General features: G+C 53.2%; 1 protein-coding gene across 1 annotated transcript in view; it reads right to left on the reverse strand.

Annotated features, from left to right (window-relative positions):
* The window catches only part of TOGARAM2 (TOG array regulator of axonemal microtubules 2), a gene marked incomplete at its 3' end in the record, with an annotated part of 43,414 nt that overhangs the window by 14,473 nt on the left and 9,396 nt on the right, over window positions 1–19,545 (reverse strand). The window contains 4 exon segments of the mRNA XM_079940820.1: window positions 4,537–4,695; window positions 6,661–6,896; window positions 13,737–13,903; window positions 16,884–16,930. Of these exon segments, the coding sequence (XP_079796946.1) occupies window positions 4,537–4,695; window positions 6,661–6,896; window positions 13,737–13,903; window positions 16,884–16,930 (609 nt within the window).

Consider the following 19,545-nt stretch of genomic DNA (forward strand, 5'->3'; position numbering starts at 1 on the left):
AACCACAGAAATGCAATATAAATTTGCTTTACATAATTCTTCTAATTGCAGTAAGAGAATTTTTAATACTTTTTCTCATTATGACAGTAATCCCCACCCAGTTAAGAACTAGATTCATGAAATAAACAACCATAATCTCATTATCAAGAGAAAACCACTTAAATTTGTACATATTTTCTTATAGTCTTTTTTCCAAGCATATATACATTTTCAGTGATATCAGCATATATACGCAATATTTACCCAGCTTTTTTCACTTTACCATTAATCATCTTCCCACGTCATCCTCTTCAATGGCTAAATAGTATTCTGTTAGATGACTATACCAAAGTGTATTAACATTTTTCTAGCATGAGACATTTAGAAGTCTGAGGAAGTGTGCAGTGGGGCAGTATAGGGGGGAGTGGTCAACTCTATCTGATAAACAGTGGTGGGTAAGGGGGGCATCAAGGAGGGCTTCACTGAAGAGGTGACCTTGGGTTGGGACTCAAAAGATGAGTAGGAGTTCACAAGTGGGATGGGATTAAGGAGTAAGTGGAGGAGGGAGACATCCCAGCGTCCATAAGACAGTCTGATAGGTCTACAGGTGTGTGGTTGGAGAATAGTCGGCGGGGACTGGACTCAGGGAGAGAATAGGCTAGAGAAGAAGATAGGACTCAATTTAGGGAGATGTGAAGGAGTTGGGCTTTAGGCTGCAGGCAATGGGAAGCTGAGAAATGATCAGATTTGCACTGAAGTCAAAATGTCTCAGGCAGCACTGTGGAGGACGGATCTTTGGGGACAAGGGTCGGGGCCGGGAGACCTGTTAGGAGGCCATTATAATAGTCCAGGCAAAAGATGATGAAGGCCTGACATAGGCAGGAGGGTGGGGGTAAGTAGGGACGATCAGATTCAAGAGCTGCTAAAGAAGATGAAATTGCAGGGCTTGGTAGGTGATTGGAGCGGAAGCCCAAAGCATCTAGAATTATCATACTTCACTCGACCTAAAACTCCACTGATTGTAAAATGCACCATTAATTTATTTTCCACTAAGGAAAAACAGAAAAAGAAGACACTGGTGATTTCCACTGCCTCCAGTGACACAGCCCCGTGTGCGAAGGCCATCCTTTTACATGCTATCTCAGAAACAGAAGTGACACTTTTGTGGGAAGTGTCCTTCCTTCCTTAGGTTGGATAAAGTACTTGTTGGTTGCTTTGTAAGAAACTGTGGAATTTGGGTCATTCTTTCAGTGATGAATATTTGCGTTAATATCGAATTTATGCCCCATCGCTCTATTTCCATGCCTTTTCTCATATACGATAACGCTTCATTTCAATGCCAAATAATAATGTAATATTTCTAAGACATTTTAAACGCGATTAAACCCAACAATTCTCCACAGTGACTCCTTAAATAAATATAAAAGGCTAAGCAGGAAAGAAAGGCTCATAATGTAGTTCCTACGATGCAAACTGTAATTCAAACATTTATACAATGAGCAACAACGATCAGGTTTGCAACTGTATAGATAGTAAAGCCCAAGTCATAACTGCTGCCTGGCCACCAGCAGCTGTGAGATGCCTAGGATTCTAAGATATTAAAACGTGGAGGGGGAAAATGAAGTATGAAATTCCCCATTCTGCATCTAGATGACTTGGTAAATAATAGTGACTTTAATAAGAGAAGGAACACAGCCAGAGAAGCAGGTTTCAAGAGAAGGCAATGAGCTCATTTAGGGACAGTTTGCACTGACGATGACAGTGGGACGTCCCGGTGATGGGTCCTGTGGGGGCATCAGAGCGATGGGACAGATGCTCAGAGGAGGGCTGGCCTGGAGGGAGACACGGGGAAGCATCAGAGTTTGCCGTGGCTGGAGCCACAGGAAGTGACGGCACCTCTCAGAGAAGGCTGCAAAAGCGAGACGAGGACGAAGACACTCCTGCAGCCACGGGCATCGGGGTGTGGGCAGGCGGGGGAGAAAGGCACAGAGGAACCAGGAAAACCAGGGAATGTGGTACCATGCAAGCCGGAAGCATAGGGTTCCAAGAAGGAAAATGAAGTGCTGTCGACGCCATCCAGTGTGAGAGAGAGGGTCGGAACGGAGAGGGGTTTAGATCTGGAGAGATGCTGGATCTTAACGCCCATCCCCCCACCAACAGTGAAGAACCAGCCAACCAAAACCTTCTACTTCCCTGACAATAGTCTTCCTGCCAGTAAATGGCACTATCATTCACCCAGTTGTTCAGTTTAAAAACCTCAGCATCATCTTTGATTCCTCTTTGAAATCCTCAGCGCCCAACTGCTCTCAGCTATGCCTTCAAAATATACCCTACTCCATCCCTCCTCCCCCTGCTGCAGCCTCCGGCACCTCTTGCCGGGACTCCGGGGTAGCCATCTGCCTGGCATCCCTTCTCCATCCTGGCCCCTCTCCCCCACCATCAATCCTCCAGTAAGTAGTCAGAGATGTTTTTTGTTTGTTTTTTTTATAAATAATTTGTTTATGAGGTAACCAAAGGGAATATTTTCTAAAAAATGATAAAGCTGCCCAAATTGTGAATCACTCTTTCCCCAGATCAGATCACCCAGCAGCTTGGAAACCAGGAGGAAAGCTTGCAGATCATTAAATCTGGTGCGTAGGGTAATATTTTCATGATTAGTCTCCCCTGAAAAGTCCAATTTTTTTTTTTAACTTTAGTCATCCAGCCCTTTCACTGGTCAGTGAGTCAAGGAAGGGATTTAACAATAGATACTAGGGTTGAGGGGTTGTCTCTTCCTGACCTGGTTTTCAAAAACCTGGATCCTTAATGATATAGGAAGGGTTTGAGGCATATACAAATTATTTTGGAGAATACTGTAGTAAGACCAAAATTGTCTTGCTGCCCCCTCTAAGAAAGAGGACAGATAGAGGATAGTTCAACAGTAGTGGGTCCGATAAAGAGAATCTCTGTGCTATCTTCATGGGCTGATTCCTGGAGAGGTAGAAAGGAGAGGCAGAAAATCCCCAAACAGGATCCTGCAGAGACAGCAAGTTCCAAGCATAAAAAAGCTCTGCTTTGTCTAGGCCTTCTTCCTCTCCATCGAATTTCCCAAAGCCTAACATTATGTTGTAGGAGGAACAGAATAAGAGGTGTTTTTTTGAATCAAAAGGCTAGCAAACATATAAAGAAGCACTCAAACTTGTTAGTAATCAGGGAGGGGAAAAAAAGTATTCGGAAACAGCCATGAGCTAGAACTTTTCCCCATCAGATGGATAAAAATGTGAAATCCAGAAACTGCAATGTTGTAAGGATGTATTCGCCTCGGAACTCAGGAGGGAGGTGGAGGAGCCCCGCGTGCATGAGGGCTCCCGGCGATGCCTGGGTGGCCTGAGTGAACACGGCCCTGACCTCACTCGCGCTCCGGGCAAATCCCCAAAGAGATCCTCCTGGGCTCTGTCAGGGGCCACTTACAAGGACTGAGGTACAGCACCGTGGGAGTGCACTGGGCAGGGTGGGAGGCATCCCGTGCGTCGCATCCCTCCAGGGTTGCACTGCACGGACACCCCACACGAAGGCACTGCCTCAGACACAACACAGGACGCAGTGTGGACGTGCCCTCTGGAGCTGTACCGAGCGTGCTGGGGGCCCTAGACATGGTGATAACACGCCATGAACCGGGGAGTGTGATTAACTGCACCCCAACACCAGGTTTTAAAGACAGTTAATCAGATCCTATCACTCTCCTGCTTAAAACCATCTAACACTGCCTCACACTCCTACTGAAAACATCCTCCAGTGCTTCCGGTCACACCCAAACGGGAATCCCAGCTCCTGACCAGGGCCTGTGAGGCCCCCACCCCGGGCCTGGCCTTGCCCTCTCCGTCTCATGGCCTGCCACTCCCCTCACTCACGGTGCTCCGCAAAGCCTCGCCTTTCTCTTCATTAAACAGCAAGCTTATCCCACCCGGGAGCCTCTGTACTATCTTCCTTTGCTGTGACTCTTGCACCCCAGACCCTCCAAGAGCTGGGTCCCACTAGCCCATCAGTTCTCCACTCAAATGTCACTCCTTAGAAAGATTTCCCCTGGCTCTCAATCTAAAGTAGCCCTGACCCCGTTCTCTACTACCTCTTGTTTTACCCCTTATCTGTGTCTAAAATTGTCGTAATTATTTACTTGCTTATTACCCAACTAGGAGGTAATCTCCAAGACAGCAGGGGCCTAATTTTTCTTATTCACAGTCATATTCATAGTCATGAAAAGAATGCTTATCAAATATCTCTTGAAAAATTGAATGCATGGATGGCCTCATAGAGAATGGAGCTGGGCTGGGACAGGAACTAGAGCAAGATTGCAATGGCTAGAGAGGGGAGCCAGGGGCAGGGGGTAGTGGCCATTCCCTGAGCGGGCCCGGCTGTGGCGCTGTGGAGAGGTGGGACGACAGCTGCAGGGAAAGGACACAGCTTCGTCCACCGACTGTCCTTCCGAGTGGCCCCGGGGAAGCTGAGCGACTTGGGCCTGGGCCCTCGAGGCTGGCTGGTTGCCTTGTCTGCCCTGGGCTGGCCCTGGCCCCGCATTACCTGGCGTCCTGGTTGGAGTCCGGGGCCAGCCTCACCAGGTTGTGCACCAGCATGTCTGTGCTCTCTCTGGTGCCTGAGAGAAGCCTCTCGGCGCCCATCTGCTCCCGGACGACCGAGAGGTGCTCGGCAGTGCACTTCCAGACTAAGGGGTTTCGGTGGCTGAAAGGAAACACAATCACGGACAAGGGCCCAGCCAAGGGATGCGGTGTGTGGGTCCCCAGCCTGGCACACACGGACCTACAGCTGTGCATCCATGTTTCAGGCCGCAGTGGGCTCCAAATTTGGTCCCGAGCAGACTAAAGGGAATCTTCAAGGAAAGAGCAGACCTTCCTGACACTGGAACTAAGGATGATGACAGGGTAGACTGAGCACGTGAAGACACGTGACGTCACCAGATGCACTGTGCGCCTGCCATCCCCGTTCCTTCCTGAGCTCCTGTCCTGCCTTTGCCTAAATGATGCACTTCCCCACATTTTCTCCACTTAGAATAACCTACTTCTGCCTTCTGAGGCCTCCAGGCAGAAGTAGTGCTCCCTGGGGGTGGCAGTGTCCTTGTCCGCTGGGAAGTACAGGGGTACCCGCGTGGCTTCCTCTCAGTCGGATCCCCCATGCCCCACGGGTGCCGGGCACATGCCGACCCTTCAGCGCTTCGTGGGAGCTTCCTGCACATTCACTGAGCTGAATTGAGACGGGGCCGGGGGGATAGGAGACTGATGGATGATTTTAGGGAGAACCTGAAATCTTACAGGAGGAACCCATCAGGATGTCACCTCTTTATTTCTCACCCCATTCAATGTGGATTCAATGTGCCCACAGTCCATGAGGTGACACTGGCCCTGGGGTCCGTCCCAGTGGAACACAAAGGGAGGCTTCTGGGCTCTCCCTACTCAGTTTGGTCCAGGGACCAGCATCATTAGCACCTGAATCAGAATCAGCATTTTAGCCAGACCCCCGGGCATTCAAATGCACAGCCCTGTACCAGGCTCCCCTGGTCCTTGCGGACCACCGTCAACTGTCTCAGTTTGCTGCGAGCACAGCCTCCCTGCCAGGCACCATACTGAGTACCTTCAAACCAGCGTCACCTCAACTCTGTAAGCTACTCCTGTCATCATCTTGCAGGGGAGGAAGCGGCGGCATGGGGAGGAATCCAGAGCTAAGTACAATTCATTTCTCCCGAGTTAACAGTAGCCACGGAGGGCATTCAACAGATGCGAGGTGGAGGCAGCCGCTGCTCTACGTGCTCTTTCCTGAATCAATTCCTTTACTCCTCACAACAGTATTAGCAGTGGGTTGGCCAAAAAGTTCATTCGGGTTTTGCCCTACGATGTTACGGCAAAGCCCGAACGAACTTTTTGGCCAACCCAGTATTATCCCCCTTTTACAGATGAGGAAACCAAGGCATGGGGAAGTTTAGTAACAATCCAGGATGTGAGCCCAGGCAACATGGCTCGGGGGCCTGTAGGCAAAGGCCTCTTGACTGCTCCAACACGCCCTGGGTTCTACCCAAAAGGCCACCCTGCATAAGGGTCGGTGTCGTAACTGGCTTGCTGGGGTTGAGAGCTGTTTCACCCTGTGGGAGAAAGGGCTTGGGAAATGCTTCTGGTTTTGCTGCTGTGTTTGGTTTTTACATGAAGAGAAAGCAGATCTGGCTGCAGAAATGCTCCAGTGGCTGCCAGCCCCCTCCTCCACCCCAGAAGGCCAAGCGGTACCAGCTGGAGGAGGTCTTGTGCCTTGTTCTCCTCGTGGCCCAGATTTCATCAGAAGGAAGCACCCCTCCCCTGAGACAGTGGCAGGGGCTCCTCAGGCACAGGCCAAAGGCTGCCTCTGCCGCCCCGTCTCTGGGGACATTACCACAGCCACTACGGGCTCCACAGTGTTGAGCAGACAATAGAACCTGTCCCTTCCCAGCTGGGACCCGGGGCTGCACTGAGCTCCCCTCGTTACCCACACGCTGGTCCAGGAGAGGTGGGAGAGAAGCCCACCAGGGAACAGGGGTCTTCCTCGCCCAGGAAAGTACGTGAGGTGCCTGCGCCATCTCCCTGCTCCTCCCTCACCCCAGCGCCTCTTCCCCTTTGCATCACCTGCCCAGGCCACCGCCCCCCCAGACAACAGGCCCCCACATACTAGATGCCCGCCGAGGTGAGGGCCACCAGGGAGCAGGTGGGGGTCACGTGCTGCACCATGGCCCCCAAGGACCGGCTGGCCGCCCTCTGGATGAACTTGCTGGTGTTTCCCATCTTCTGGAGCAGGCAGCAGGCGATCTCTTCAGCCTCCTGGTCCATATTCTTCTTCAAGGCCCGGAAGAGTTCTCCCAGGGTGCTGATGGCCACGTGGGACACCTTGGAGCAGAGGTTGGTGACCTTGGAGAGAGATGGGAGGGGGACCCTGCCAGGCTGCTGGGCCCTGCCAAGGGCTCCAGCACATACGAAGAAGGAACCCTGCACCACCCTCCCACAGACTTCACCCTCACCAGGGCCTAGGCCTCGCCAGGCTAGAAACGGAAACCCTGCAGCTGCTCTGGGCACAACAGTCCCGTTTTAAAGAAACACTGTTACTGTTGCTATCATCATAATTATCAATTCTATTATTATCATTATCATCTGAAATTTGTGCAACACTTAGTCTTGAAAACACAATTATTTAATTGGACCTTCACAGGCCCCCCACTGGAACAGTCTGTTCCCAAGGGCATGGGTCATGGCCTCCACTTGTGATACGATACATTTTACTGCCCCTCTGAGCCCAGCCTAGGCCAAGTTCTAGCCCCATAGGAGAAAGAATTTGGGAAATGTTACAACTGCCCAGAAGTTAGAGATCTGGCCCAGAACACTCCATCCCTCCTGAGGCATCCTAAGTACAGAGGACAATGCAGGGCTATGACAAATGGGCACATAAGATGCTGATTGTTTCAATACCCAGAGATTAGAAATAAGGGAACCCCAGGCCTCAGCTTTCCAATCTGAGAAATGGGTGGCTAGCTCCTGCTTCAGTGGCTGAGGGCTGAGAAATAGGCAGGGATGCCCATGTTGCAGGGAGCCGTGGGCACCTCCATGGCTGCTGTGTGACCCACACTGAGCAACACCACCAGGGAAAGGGGACTGGCTGGGGGTCAAGCGGAGTACACAGGACACAGGAGGCCTCACCTCTCCAGTCACAGCCAAGGACACGTCGTGCAGCCTCCCAGCGAGGACCTCCGAGTGACAGGCCGCCAGGCGCTGGATGCTCACTAGGCCCTTCTCCTTCATCTGCCTGAGAAGCAAGTCCAGGCCCGTCACAGGCAGTGGGCATGGAAGGAGCCCCCTCCCTCTGCAGACCAGGGCATGCCCATCACCACACCTCCACCGCAGTGCGGAGGGATTCAATGGCCTCGGCGGCAGGGTGTCCTGGTGTAACCCCCAGGCTGAAATCCTAACCATCCCGTGCAAGCCATTCTACGGGGCCCGGGGCCCATCCCCACCCAGGATGGAAGCCCACCCCAGAGCCCGGGCCTACGCCAGACACAAAGCCAGCACCTGCAAGAGAAGGCACTTGCACGCGAGGACTGAAGACGAGGAGGCCTTCCTGCAAAGGTTCTGGACCCCAAGTCATCGCTCTGCTCGCAACTAAGACTGTGTGTGGGAGGAACACGGGAGCAGAATGAACTCGACTTAGAAAAATGAAGGGCTGTGACCTTCCTCAGGCCCCCACGACAGCACCACGGAGTCAGATCGTACTTTCTAGGGCTGGCTCTGGTGCACTGCATGGGGCAGGCGCAGGTGGCCAGACCCACAGGCACTCCCCCTCACGCCTCCTCCAGGGGACAATGCTTCCTTCTGATGAAATCTGGGCCACGAGGAGAGCCACGAGGGCCTGCAGTGGGGGAGGGGGGGGCGGCGGCCGGAGCACAGGGAGTGTTTCCTCACCAGTCGCTGCGGTCCAGGCACTGCAGGGCATCCACCAGCCCCAGCTCTGCGTTCGAGAAAGGCCTTAGCTCCTTAAAAGCCCGAAGGTCCGTCTCCTCCTCTTCTTCCCACTCAGGAGACCCCAAAGTAAGCACCGCAGGTAAGGAGTGAGCTGCGCTCACAGAGAAGGAAAGGAGCAGGCGGGTGTTACCCAGCGGACCCACGACCCGCACAGCGCCGAGCCCACCTTAGGGGGGCACGCAGGGAGAAGGGAGCCGTGAGGGTGAGAAGCCAGGGCCTGGGCTGCACTCCCTGGGGAGCCACAGAGATCACCGAACTCCTACCCCTGGTTGACAGTTTCTACCCCTACCACCGCCCATCTGATTATTATAAACAAGCTGGCCTGTGATAGGCTCTTGATGTCATGTGACCAAGCCCACCGCGCTGGTGACACACCCAGAATCCCGCCCTGTCTGTGGCTCGAGGTGAGGCCAGCAAGTCTGTCAAGGAATGACTCCCCTGCTCTCACCTCATCCCCACCCAGGAGCCCGTGTTACGGCTTCTCCTCCTCCTTCCCTCCGACTCTCCATCCTTTTGTGAAGCCACCCAAGACAGGGAAGTGGCCCAAAGGCAGCCGGCGGGAGGAAGCAGGAGACAGTGAAGGCACCGACGAGACGATTAGCTGACACTTGAGTGGTCAAGATGTGGCCACACTTGCAGGGACTGACAATAAGCAGGGATGTTGTTTAAAAATCAGATCACGTTTCCTAGGCTCTCCTTCCTTGGGGACAGATGCCAGAATCATAAAATTCTAGAACAGGAAGGACGTTTGGAGGTTTCCATCTGGTCCAATGCTCCAATCAGAGAGCTGAGGCACCAGAAGCCCACAGAGGCTGGGGACGCCCACAGTGCCTCAGTTCCTCCATCAACAGAGCCTGAACTGGAATCCAGAGCTCTCACTTCCTGCCTAGTTTTCTTCAGAGGTTCGTCTTTACATGACTTTCCCTATGGCCTATCTAGGAGGTCCTGAGTAAATCTGAATCGGGGCAGTCCTTTATTTAAAACCAAGAAAAAAAAGAACTCGTTCCTGGATTCTCCTCTCAGCTTTGCCATTGGATCAAGATTCATTTGCCAAAGATTCATTAGCCATAGTCCCTATGGGCCACCATCACCTTGAGAGACCTTGGGTGACCTTGAGTCTCTGTTGTCTATAAAATGAGTGGCTTAGGTTAGATAGCTCAATATTTCCCAAGTGTCAACCATTCAGTTACCAATTTCATGATTTTTTTGCTATATCTCTAAATTACTTTTACTTTATTTATATGGTACTTTTCTTCAAATCAACCCACTTTTCAAATCCTAAATAAGTTTATTTTAAAGGGAAATTTATGTCACTACCATAATTGGTAAATGATTAGTTGTCATGGTATACGATAAATATGGACAGTAAAAGAACATTATAAACTCAAGCTGTAAAAGGACAGTCAGCGTCTGATGTCTCAAGCTGGGAGAAGGATCTCTTTGTTTAAAAAGGAGATTCACAAGTCTTAGAGAGGTGCTAAAAACTAGCACCAGATTAAGACTTTCTACTTGATGGAATCAAAAGGATAGAAAGAGAATAGAAAAGGGAGGTCAGTCAATATTATTTCTAGCACAAAAATGATGCTCTATTCTACCAACAATGTCCACATTTAAAGAAACTCTGAACCAGGTTGGTTGTTTTCAAATGTTCTTTACTAGCAAAATCTTTTCAAATGAAATCCCGCATGGAGCCCCAGTATTCAAAAAGGGGAGACAAAATAGACACTCCTCTGGTAGAATGGGGACAGGGCCTCCCCTTGTCCCTTGGCACCTTCCTGAGTGTCCCCATAGAACCTTCAGCTCCTCAGATCCCAGTCTGTCACCAGCCCTGTCCAGCCCTGACATTTTATGAGGCAACAAGCAAGAACCCAGGGTCTTCCCAGACCCCTTTTTTCCTCTTCCTGGTGTTTCCAGCTACTCCCATGGAGGCTGCTTCCAGCATCTGTGGTCCCGGTGCACTGGTGAGTCCTCTAGGACATGTCACGCAGGCTGGGCACACCTGTCCAGCCATCCACAATTCCCGTTACAACGCCCTGGGTCCCCAGCCTGGCCCCCAGATACTTCTGACTTCCAGACACTGTTCCTGTCTCTGGCAAGGTGACCACCCCAGGCTGCCCCCTCCTCCGACATGGGCAACTGGCAGAAGCAGAGCAGCAGAAGTCACCCTTGCCACACCCCAAAGCACCCCAAGACAGTGTAGCGAGGGGGACACGTGCCCCCCCAGCCAGTTGGTCTAGGTCCCGCCTGAAGCACGGCAGGCAAAGCTGAGTTCCTGCTTCTGACAGGGATGCTGGGCAGTGAGGCCCTGTCGGCCCGCTTCCTCAGGATGACGCCAATGTTGTTTCTGCAGGGGCTGCTCAGCCCAGTGGGCACAGAGAGGGTCCCACTGCCCCGGAGGGTAAGGAGGCCTGTGGAGGCAGAGAAAGTCCGAGGACAGAGCTGGTCCTGCCTGTCCCCCGGCCCCAGAGTCCCCCTTTGGAAATGGGCCCATCAGTGAGCTACAAGACAGCAGACATGGCTCCCTGTCCAGTCTCAGGACGGAGAGGGTGGGAGGCGTGGACAGCCTCTCTTTTGGCCCAGGTGTTGGCCAAGAAGTCTCCCCAGCCTGAGGGGGCCTTCCCAAGCACCCAGTACCTTCCTTCATCAAGGTCCTCCGGGAGCCCAGGCTCTGGGAAGCGAGCTCCCTCCCCCTCTCCCTCTCCGGCTCCTTCACTCTCTGGACCAACTCCATCTCCTTCATCTGCTTCAGCTGCATCTTCTCCTGGGCAGACCTGGCTACGGTGACCTGGATCCGGTACAAGATCAAGGCAAACTCCATCACGCTGGAGACCCAAGTGTGCTTTCTATACCTTCTTCATTCCATCAGCAGGAATGAGAGTGGCTCCTGTGTGCTGATTGCTGCTCCGAGAATGAACAAAAGGTCAAAGGCCTTGCTCCCCATGAGCCACATGGAGTGGGCAGATGACGGCAAACAGACAGCCTCTAGTATCAGGCAACATGCACCGGAAGGCAAGTAAGGGACACAGGGTGACGGGGCTTCTGTTTCGGGTAGGGAGACCCAGAGGGACTCTCAGAGGCGGTGAAATTGAAGCAGAGACATAAATGAAATGAAGCAGGGAGCAGGCCCTGAGGCTGACGTGCGCTGGGCGTGGCTGGGAGTGCTGAGGCAGGAGCACCCTGAGTCAGAGGAGAGGCAGGACACAGGTGGGGCCGGAGGGATGGGGCCGGAGTCACAGCACACTGGGCCCTGTGGTCCATGGTGGGGGCTTGGGCTTTTCCTCCGGAGGACACAGCAAGCCACTGGAGGTTCTGAGCAGAAGAGTGACATGATCTGATTCTTTTTTTTTCTTTTTCTTTTTATTTGGCTGGATGGGGGGTATTCTCTAAGTGTTGTTTTTAATAACTTTTTATTTTGAAATAATTTAAGACTCACGAGAAGTTGCAAAAGTAGAACAAGGGGTTCCCATGAGGTGGGACTTGGACTAGGATAGCAGGAATGAAGATGGTAGAATGGCTAGATTCTGGACATGTTTCAAAAGTAGAGCCCACAGCTTTGGCTGATATATGAGGTGTGGGATGAGAGAGAAAGACAGGAGGCAGGGATGGGCCCAAGATTTGGGGCCGGAGCAGCTGGAAGGCTGGAGTTGCCTTTTACTGCCATTCATGGAGAGGGGACATGGGGAAAAGGAGGTTTTGCGGGGGTAACTGTTCAACAGTTAAGCCTTGGACGAGGTAAGTTTGAGATATAATTAGAGACCTAAATGGAGACGTCGAGTATCAGTTCTATATAAACATAGTTATATAATTTAACAGCTACTGGAGACTGGGGAAAGTCTGGGCTGGAGAGGGAGACTTGGGAGTCCTCAGCATAGAGGTGGTACCTAATGCCATGGGCTGGATCAAACCACAGGGGCCCGTATAAATAGATAAGACGCTAGAGGTCTGAGCCCTGGGGGCTCCAGTACGTAGAGGTCAGGAAGACAAGGAGGCACCAGCAAAGAAGGACCAGGAAGGAGCTAATTTTGATGTAGTCAGACAAGCAAGAAAGAAGCCATCCCTCATCTCCGTCCCTCAGTGGGGAATTCAAGAAGGATGAGCCACAAAAGCTGGCGATGGGTCAAGCTGGAAGAGCACTGAGATGTGCTGCACATGGGAAGGTGGCCTCATTGATGCCTCAATGGGGGCAGTTTCAACGGGGCTGGCGGGGACTAAGCCCCACTGGCCTGCACTCAGGAGAGGATGAGTAGAGACACAAGGCAATATTTTTCTTTGGTTTTAAGAGAGGAGAGAGGAAACAGAGAGCTAGGATGCTGGTGGGAATGATCCCGTTTCAAGGAGAACATTGTTGATGCAGGAGAAGGACAAGTGCTGGAGCTGGAATATTGGATGGATTGAGCTAGAACAGTAGGAGAAGGAGGTGAGTGAATGGGGTGCTTGAGGTTGAGAAGTGACGGTGGTGAAGTTGTTTGCAGTGCCAACGTCTACAGTATGACCATGGGAGTGAGCGGCTAAGGTGGGGTGGAGGATGAGATCATTTCATGGCCCTGAATTGTTCTTCCTTTGTCTCATGGTCCGTCACCCTCGCTGGAGTGGGAGGGTGTGGTGCCTGGACCTTACCAGCATCACTGGATCCCATAGTCTATGCATACAGCAGGCTTTCAGGGTATGTTTATTGCACTCTTATATCTCTGTTTCAAATGATGACCATAACAGTGACTCTCCACGTTTCACTAAATTCATCCAGACGAGAATCTGGATGAATCATCTGGATCAAGGTCACCTTAGAAGTCCAAGTTATTTGTCAGCCTGACAGGCACAGGCCTTTGGCTGATCTGCCTCTGAGTCAGCTGCCTCTGGGTTGCTATTTTGGGTGTTGGTTCAAATTACTAAGCTTGGTTCACCTAAGCCCCTCTGCACTCTCCCCCACATCCTACTTGCTTCTGAACCATGTGTGACCTCCTTCTGCCCTCCCTTCTTCCCTCATCCCCACCCCTCAGTTCCCCACTGTACTCTTCCCTTCACCTCCATCCTTCTCCTCTCTTCTTTCTCTTCTTTTCTCCAGCCTTCACCCCAAACCCATCTATAGGGTCTGGCCTCAAGTACTAGGGGCAGCTGCCTCGGGGCTCTTCCTTGCTTTCCTCAAGCTGGTCCCACACTTACATATTTCAGAAACATGTGTGTGTTCAGCCAGTGGTCCACTCTGACCCCAGCTTCCTCTTCCCCTCGCTTTCCAGGTACCTTGGTGCCACTCTCCTTCTGGTCCTCTTCTTTTAGCAAGGGCTGGGTTTCTTTGGCGTGGCTGAAGGAGAAGGCTGTCAGAATAGGAGCAGACTGAGAGGAAGGCAGGGCAGGCTTCTCAGGGGCAGCAGACCTGTCTCTGACGGACAGGACCAAAGGTTTTGGCTCTGAGGAGTAGAGAACAAGAATGGAGCTGAGGACGCCCAGCACCCAGGAGCAGCAGCCATCCCTTTGGGGCTGAGGCTCTATGGCCCTGTGGTTGGTGTGACATTTTCCTGCCTAAGCCCCTCACCCTCGGTTCTTCTGCCCAATGCTTCCTTGCTGGAGAAAGACACAGGTTAAATTGACTCTACAGGGCGGCACTGGCACGTATAGACCAGGCTGCCCAAGGACCAACACCCTCCTCCTTTCATCCCTCTATCCATTCATTCAACTAGTATTGCACACCTTATTCTAAGACTGGGGGTGGGGGGATGCGGGGAGTGAGGAGGGAGGAGGCTGGGCAGGAAATAGGGGCAGATCGGTTATCTAAGAGTTTTAAGATATTTCCTGAGAATGTAAGTCTGTTTTAACTGGGAGGTGTGTACTTCAGAAAAAGGAAAAATAAAATGAGCCCACTGATTGTTATATACCACCATGCTCCTATCTGAGACTATGACACAGCGTGAAGGGCCCAGAGAACTAATGCCAGCCCAGGGCTCTCATTTTACAGACAGGAAAGCTGAGACCCAGTGACCTTCAGGTGCTCTTACAATTGATAAAATACAAATTCATTTCCAAAGGACATCAAATCCATAGTATCTCTTTGTCATTCTATATTTTCCCAATTAATGGCTTCAAAGAGCACATTTCTGGTAATAGAGGCAGTGTGCGGGTAAGTTCATTCGTTTTCTCTTTTTTTTTTTTTTAAATTAATTAATTTATTTATTTTTGGCTGTGTTGGGTCTTCGTTTCTGTGCGAGGGCTTTCTCCAGTTGCGGCAGGCGAGCGGGGGCCACGCTTCATCGCGGTGCGCAGGCCTCTCACTGTCGCGGCCTCTCCCACTGTGGAGCACAGGCTCCAGATGCGCAGGGTCAGTAGTTGTGGCTCATGGGCTCTAGAGCGCAGGCTCAGTAGTCATGGCGCACAGGCTTAGTTGCTCCGTGGCATGTGGTATCTTCCTGGCCCAGGGCTCGAACCCGTGTCCCCTGCACTGGCAGGTGGACTCTCAACCACTGTGCCACCAGGAAAGACCCCATTCGTTTTCTTTTAATGAAAGAAATGTTAACCAGGTTCTCCTGCTCACAAAGTTTGGAGTTCACTGTCCTTGAGTGAACTTGCAAATCAGGGGTCCTCTGGAATTGGGGTCACCATCTGGGGCTGCCTGAGGCTGAAAAAGGTATGTTTTTTTCTTTTCCTTTCTTTTCTTTTTTTAATATTTATTTATTTATTTGGCCGCATCTGGTCTTAGTTGCGGCACGCGGGATCTTCCTTGTGGCACATGGGCTTCTCTCTAGTTGTGGTGCGCGGGCTCAGTAGTTGCGATGCAAGGGCTCTCTAGTTGTGGCACGTGGGCTCCAGAGCACATGGGCTCAGTAGTTGTGGCACGTGGGCTTAGTTGCCCCGCAACATGTGGGATCTTAGTTCCCTGACCAGGGATCAAGCCCATGTCCCCTGCATTGGAAGGCGGATTCTTAACCACTGGACCACCAGGGAAGCCCCAGAAAGGGTGTGTTGAGTCTGGGGGTCCGGCAGGGCTCCTGGGTCACCCCAGATCTCTGCCTGGCTCACACCTTCTGCCAAAGATCCCTCCTGGGAGAAGGATCCAAGGCCGAGGGAGAGGAGGGGCGAAGCCTCCATCTGCCCAGAAGTAAGGTAGGACCGAGGGTACAGGTGTCCAGGTGCCAGCTGACCGGGGCAGGGACTGCGGAAAAGCCACAAGATTGGGGGAAGCCCTCAGCTTCAGACAATACCACGTGAGCCCCTACTACGTGCCAGACGTGGTCCCCAAATTGGGCAATGTTGTTCCCAGCTGACAGCTGGAGGGTCAGAGAGCCCCTTAAGGACTTTGCCACTTTGTAGCCCCTTCTCACCTATGCCTCCAAGAGGCACCCTAGAAAGCCTTGTCCAAGCAGCCTGGCCCCTGCCCGCTGGGGACCTGGTTCTCAAGCAGCAAGCTGGTGAGGCGGACGAGGGCGTAGCTACAGGCTCGTGTCCCCTGGCCCAAAGCCCCGCTCCAGGGCTCTCAGGGTCGCTCTGAAGGGACACTGGGTGCTGGCGTGCGCCACCAGACTGCCCCAGCTACCCCGCAGCAACCCAGCCGGGGAGAGGGGGAGGGGCAGTCACCACACAGGTTTCTGTGCCAGGCCTGCCCCTCGGGCGCAGCTGAGCATCTTAACCCTGGGGCCTCTTGGGCAGCAGCCTCCCCCTGGGCAACTGACCCACCTGCTGAGCTGATTACAGAGTAAGCTGCTGGGAAGCTACACAAGAGTCCACTCCCTCCTGCCCGTCCGCACAGCAGCCGCCTCTAGCCCCCCATCGCCTGCGGCCCAGGCTCAGGGTGCTCCGCCCAGGTCCCCTCCCCCAACCTTCCATCCTCTCCACAAACTAGGTCATCAGGCTGGAGAGCCTCCCTGGGCCTCGGCCACCTGCCTCACTGCCAGCCCGGGTTCGCTCTATTCCCCTGATGCTGAAACCTTCCGGGATGGGCTGACTAAGGCATTGTGGGATGTGGTTTAATTTCTCACTCTGTCTGGAGAGGAATCCTCTATTCACTTAGAACCGCGCAGGGGCAGCAGACACACGATGGGTCAGAAGCGCCAGCTTTGGAGCCGTGAGGACCTGCGTGCAAATGCGTCAAGGCTGCTTTCTGTGCCCTGAGGCCAGGGAGAAGGTCCAGCTTCAGTTCAACCCCTTCCTCTGTCAAACGGGGACAGCGCCGTCTCTCTCAGCTGGGTGTTCGTGAAGCAACTTGCGCTGGTGGAGGGCGGCACAGAGCTGGGGCCACCGTCCGTGGCACCAGGGTGGCTTCTGCTTTCCCGTCTGTGAAATGAGGGGTTTGAGTCTGACAGCACCCAGGTCTCCTCTGGCCCTAATTCTGATCCCATGATCCAGCCCAGGAACCAGAGAGTCAAAAAACACATGGGGGTGTGCACGGCGAGTACATACCCAGTGATCTGGGGGTCTTCTCCCAAGGCCCACCCTCCCCAACCAATCTTAAAAGAATGGGGGAGAAAAAAACACCCGTGAGAGATGGCAAGCAAGAGCTCCTGCTGTGAGGAGCCCAGGCTAGCTCCAGGAGGGGGCAAGGGCCGAGGGAGCCATGGGTGGCCCTGTAACGAGGCTCCTGGCCAGGGCTTCAAAGCCGCAGGAGATGCAGTCCCTTCCGCAAACTTGAGGGCAGGCTGACCGGCAGGCCAGGCCACGCCAGCCTCAGTGTCCAGACACAGCTCCGAGCCCTATTTTCCAGAGGCACAGCCCATCCATTCCCCAGGAAGCCACCTCCACATGAAACTGCTCAGTCCAAAAGGGAGCCCCGTGCCCTGCTCTGTCCGCAGGAGAGCGGCTGCCGCAGATGAGGATAAACCTCCTTCCAGCTCAGAGCAGACTGAGTTCAAGTCCTCCGAACAGCCCCCACTCCAGGAGAGCTCGGTGATCCCCCCACCCTTGCCCCTCAGGGTCTAGAGGGACTGACCCCCTTTGCTGCTGACGGGAAATCACCACTGTTTTGTAACAGAGGTTCAATCCCAAACTAAGCACAGGAAAGGAAGATGGGGCATTCCCGGCACTGGTTTTAGCGGGAATACAGCATCACTAAGACAGATGGCAATCCCTGCCTTCATGGGCTTACATTCCCGTGAAGACCAGGTATACCTCATCCAACATGGATTTTCTCTTCTCACGGGGAGATGCACAGACAGCAGGACCCCCTGGGGGGCTGACAGGGTCACAAGCCACAACGCAAGGACTGGAACACAACATCCTGTGCTCTGGCCTCAGAGGATTCACTCAGCGGAAAGACCCAGGCCGGGGTGGCTAGAAGACAGGCAGTAGGAGAGCCCGTTTCAGTGCCTGCCCAGATCCAGGGGCCCCTATCCGAGGGGGTCTGTGGAGGTCAGGGGACCCGAGGTCTACAGGAGGGGCAGAGCTTCAGGGTGGGCCTGGGCCAGTCAAGACTCAGAGTTGCTCCCTGGAACTCGCACAGCCTCTTGGGTCAGGACCTACATGGAGGGGTTGTGTGTTTTGCAGCCAGTAGGCAAACACCCCAGGGCACCCAGCCTAGGGAGCCCCTCCGCTGCGTCTTCACTACGGAACCCACCACTGCCCAGGAGCACTAACAGGTTTGGGGGGCAGAGGTGGAGCTGGGCAATCCCTGTGGTTGCCCCTGGCTGTCTTGTTGGGCTTTGCTTTCACCTGGCACGATGCCTGACACAGAGTGGTGCTCCATAGCTTTTAAGTGAGCACATGGATGCATGGCTGGACGGGAGGATGGATGAAATGGAAATGGAGTCTCCCTCCCAGCCATTTGTTAGCCTCACAGAGGCAATGGAGAGAAATCCATGTCACAACCAGACAGCAAATGGGCAGATACTTATTATGTGACTAATCCATGGCCAGGACCAAGCTTGACACCATGGGAGCCACAGAGATTTCCAGATATGGCCCCTGCCTTGTAGTGCTCCAAGTTAAAGAATAGAAGTGAGGTTTAAATAAACGTGGAGCAAATCAGTGGGCGGGAGGTAGTCAGGCAGTGCACAGGCTGGATGCCTGTGGACAGTGCTGAGAAGGCGCTTCCCTTCCCCACTCCCCTGAGGAGGCCAGGGAAGACCTGAGAGCGGGGGCAGATGTGGAGCTGGGGCTTGAAAAACATAGGAACTGATCGGCGGGCCAAGGCGGAAAGGCTCATGTTGGGGCTGCAGAGAGGTGCCGTCCAGGGCTCGGCACAGGCATTGGGAAGGGTGGGTCGGAGCCTGTAGAGCAGCACAGGAGGAAGTGTGGAGTGGTGCGCTGGGACACGCTGAATGTCTGGCCAGGGAGACTCATCTTTACGCTGCTGGCACCAGGAAGTCCATAAATGTGAGATGCATGGAAAAGGTGTATTCAGGGGGTGGATGAAAACACGAGATTAGGATGGAGAGCCCAGGGCTGCAAGGAGACCGGGTGGGAGCTATGGGGGCAGGTCAAAAGGGAGCCAGTAAGTGCAAACTGAGAGGAAAGGCAGGGGCAAGACGGGGATGGTAGCTTTTGTATTTTCTCTTACTGTTCAAGAAAGACCTAATGGGATGCGGCAATCTGCTGGGAACAGGAGGCAATAGGAGCAAAAGTCAAAGATGATGCTGCAATTGGAAGATCAAAGGGAACACCTGCACCTTGTAGGAGGGAGGCAGTTTGGGGAAACATGAGGTGCTCTGTCCGTGATGCCGTGACGGTGGCACATCCTCCCTCGCTGCCTCTGATGCTGGATCTGCCTCAGCCATGAGGACCCTGAGGGTGCTCAGCAGGAGGATGGAAGCACAGAGCTTGACTCTGGAGAGACCTCAGGGTGAGAGCAGGGGACACGGAAGTCACCCATCCCCCATGATCTTGGAAGCCACTGCACAGATAAGATCCCAGGGGAGAACAAGGAGGTGGGGGGCAAAGGGCTCTGGAACAAATTTAAGAAATGATGAAAGAAGGGGCACAGGAGGCTTCCTGGAAGGTCAAGAAGCAGGTTTAAAGTCAGGAAGGTGAGGAAGAGTCCAAGGGCATCAACAGCTCAGATGGTGCAAAAAAGTCAAGAGCAGTGGGATGGGATGGGAGGGTCACTTACCTGGGGCCAGAGAGTCATGAG

This window comes from Stenella coeruleoalba (assembly GCF_951394435.1).
Source record: "Stenella coeruleoalba genome assembly, chromosome: 13".
NCBI lineage: Eukaryota > Metazoa > Chordata > Mammalia > Artiodactyla > Delphinidae > Stenella > Stenella coeruleoalba.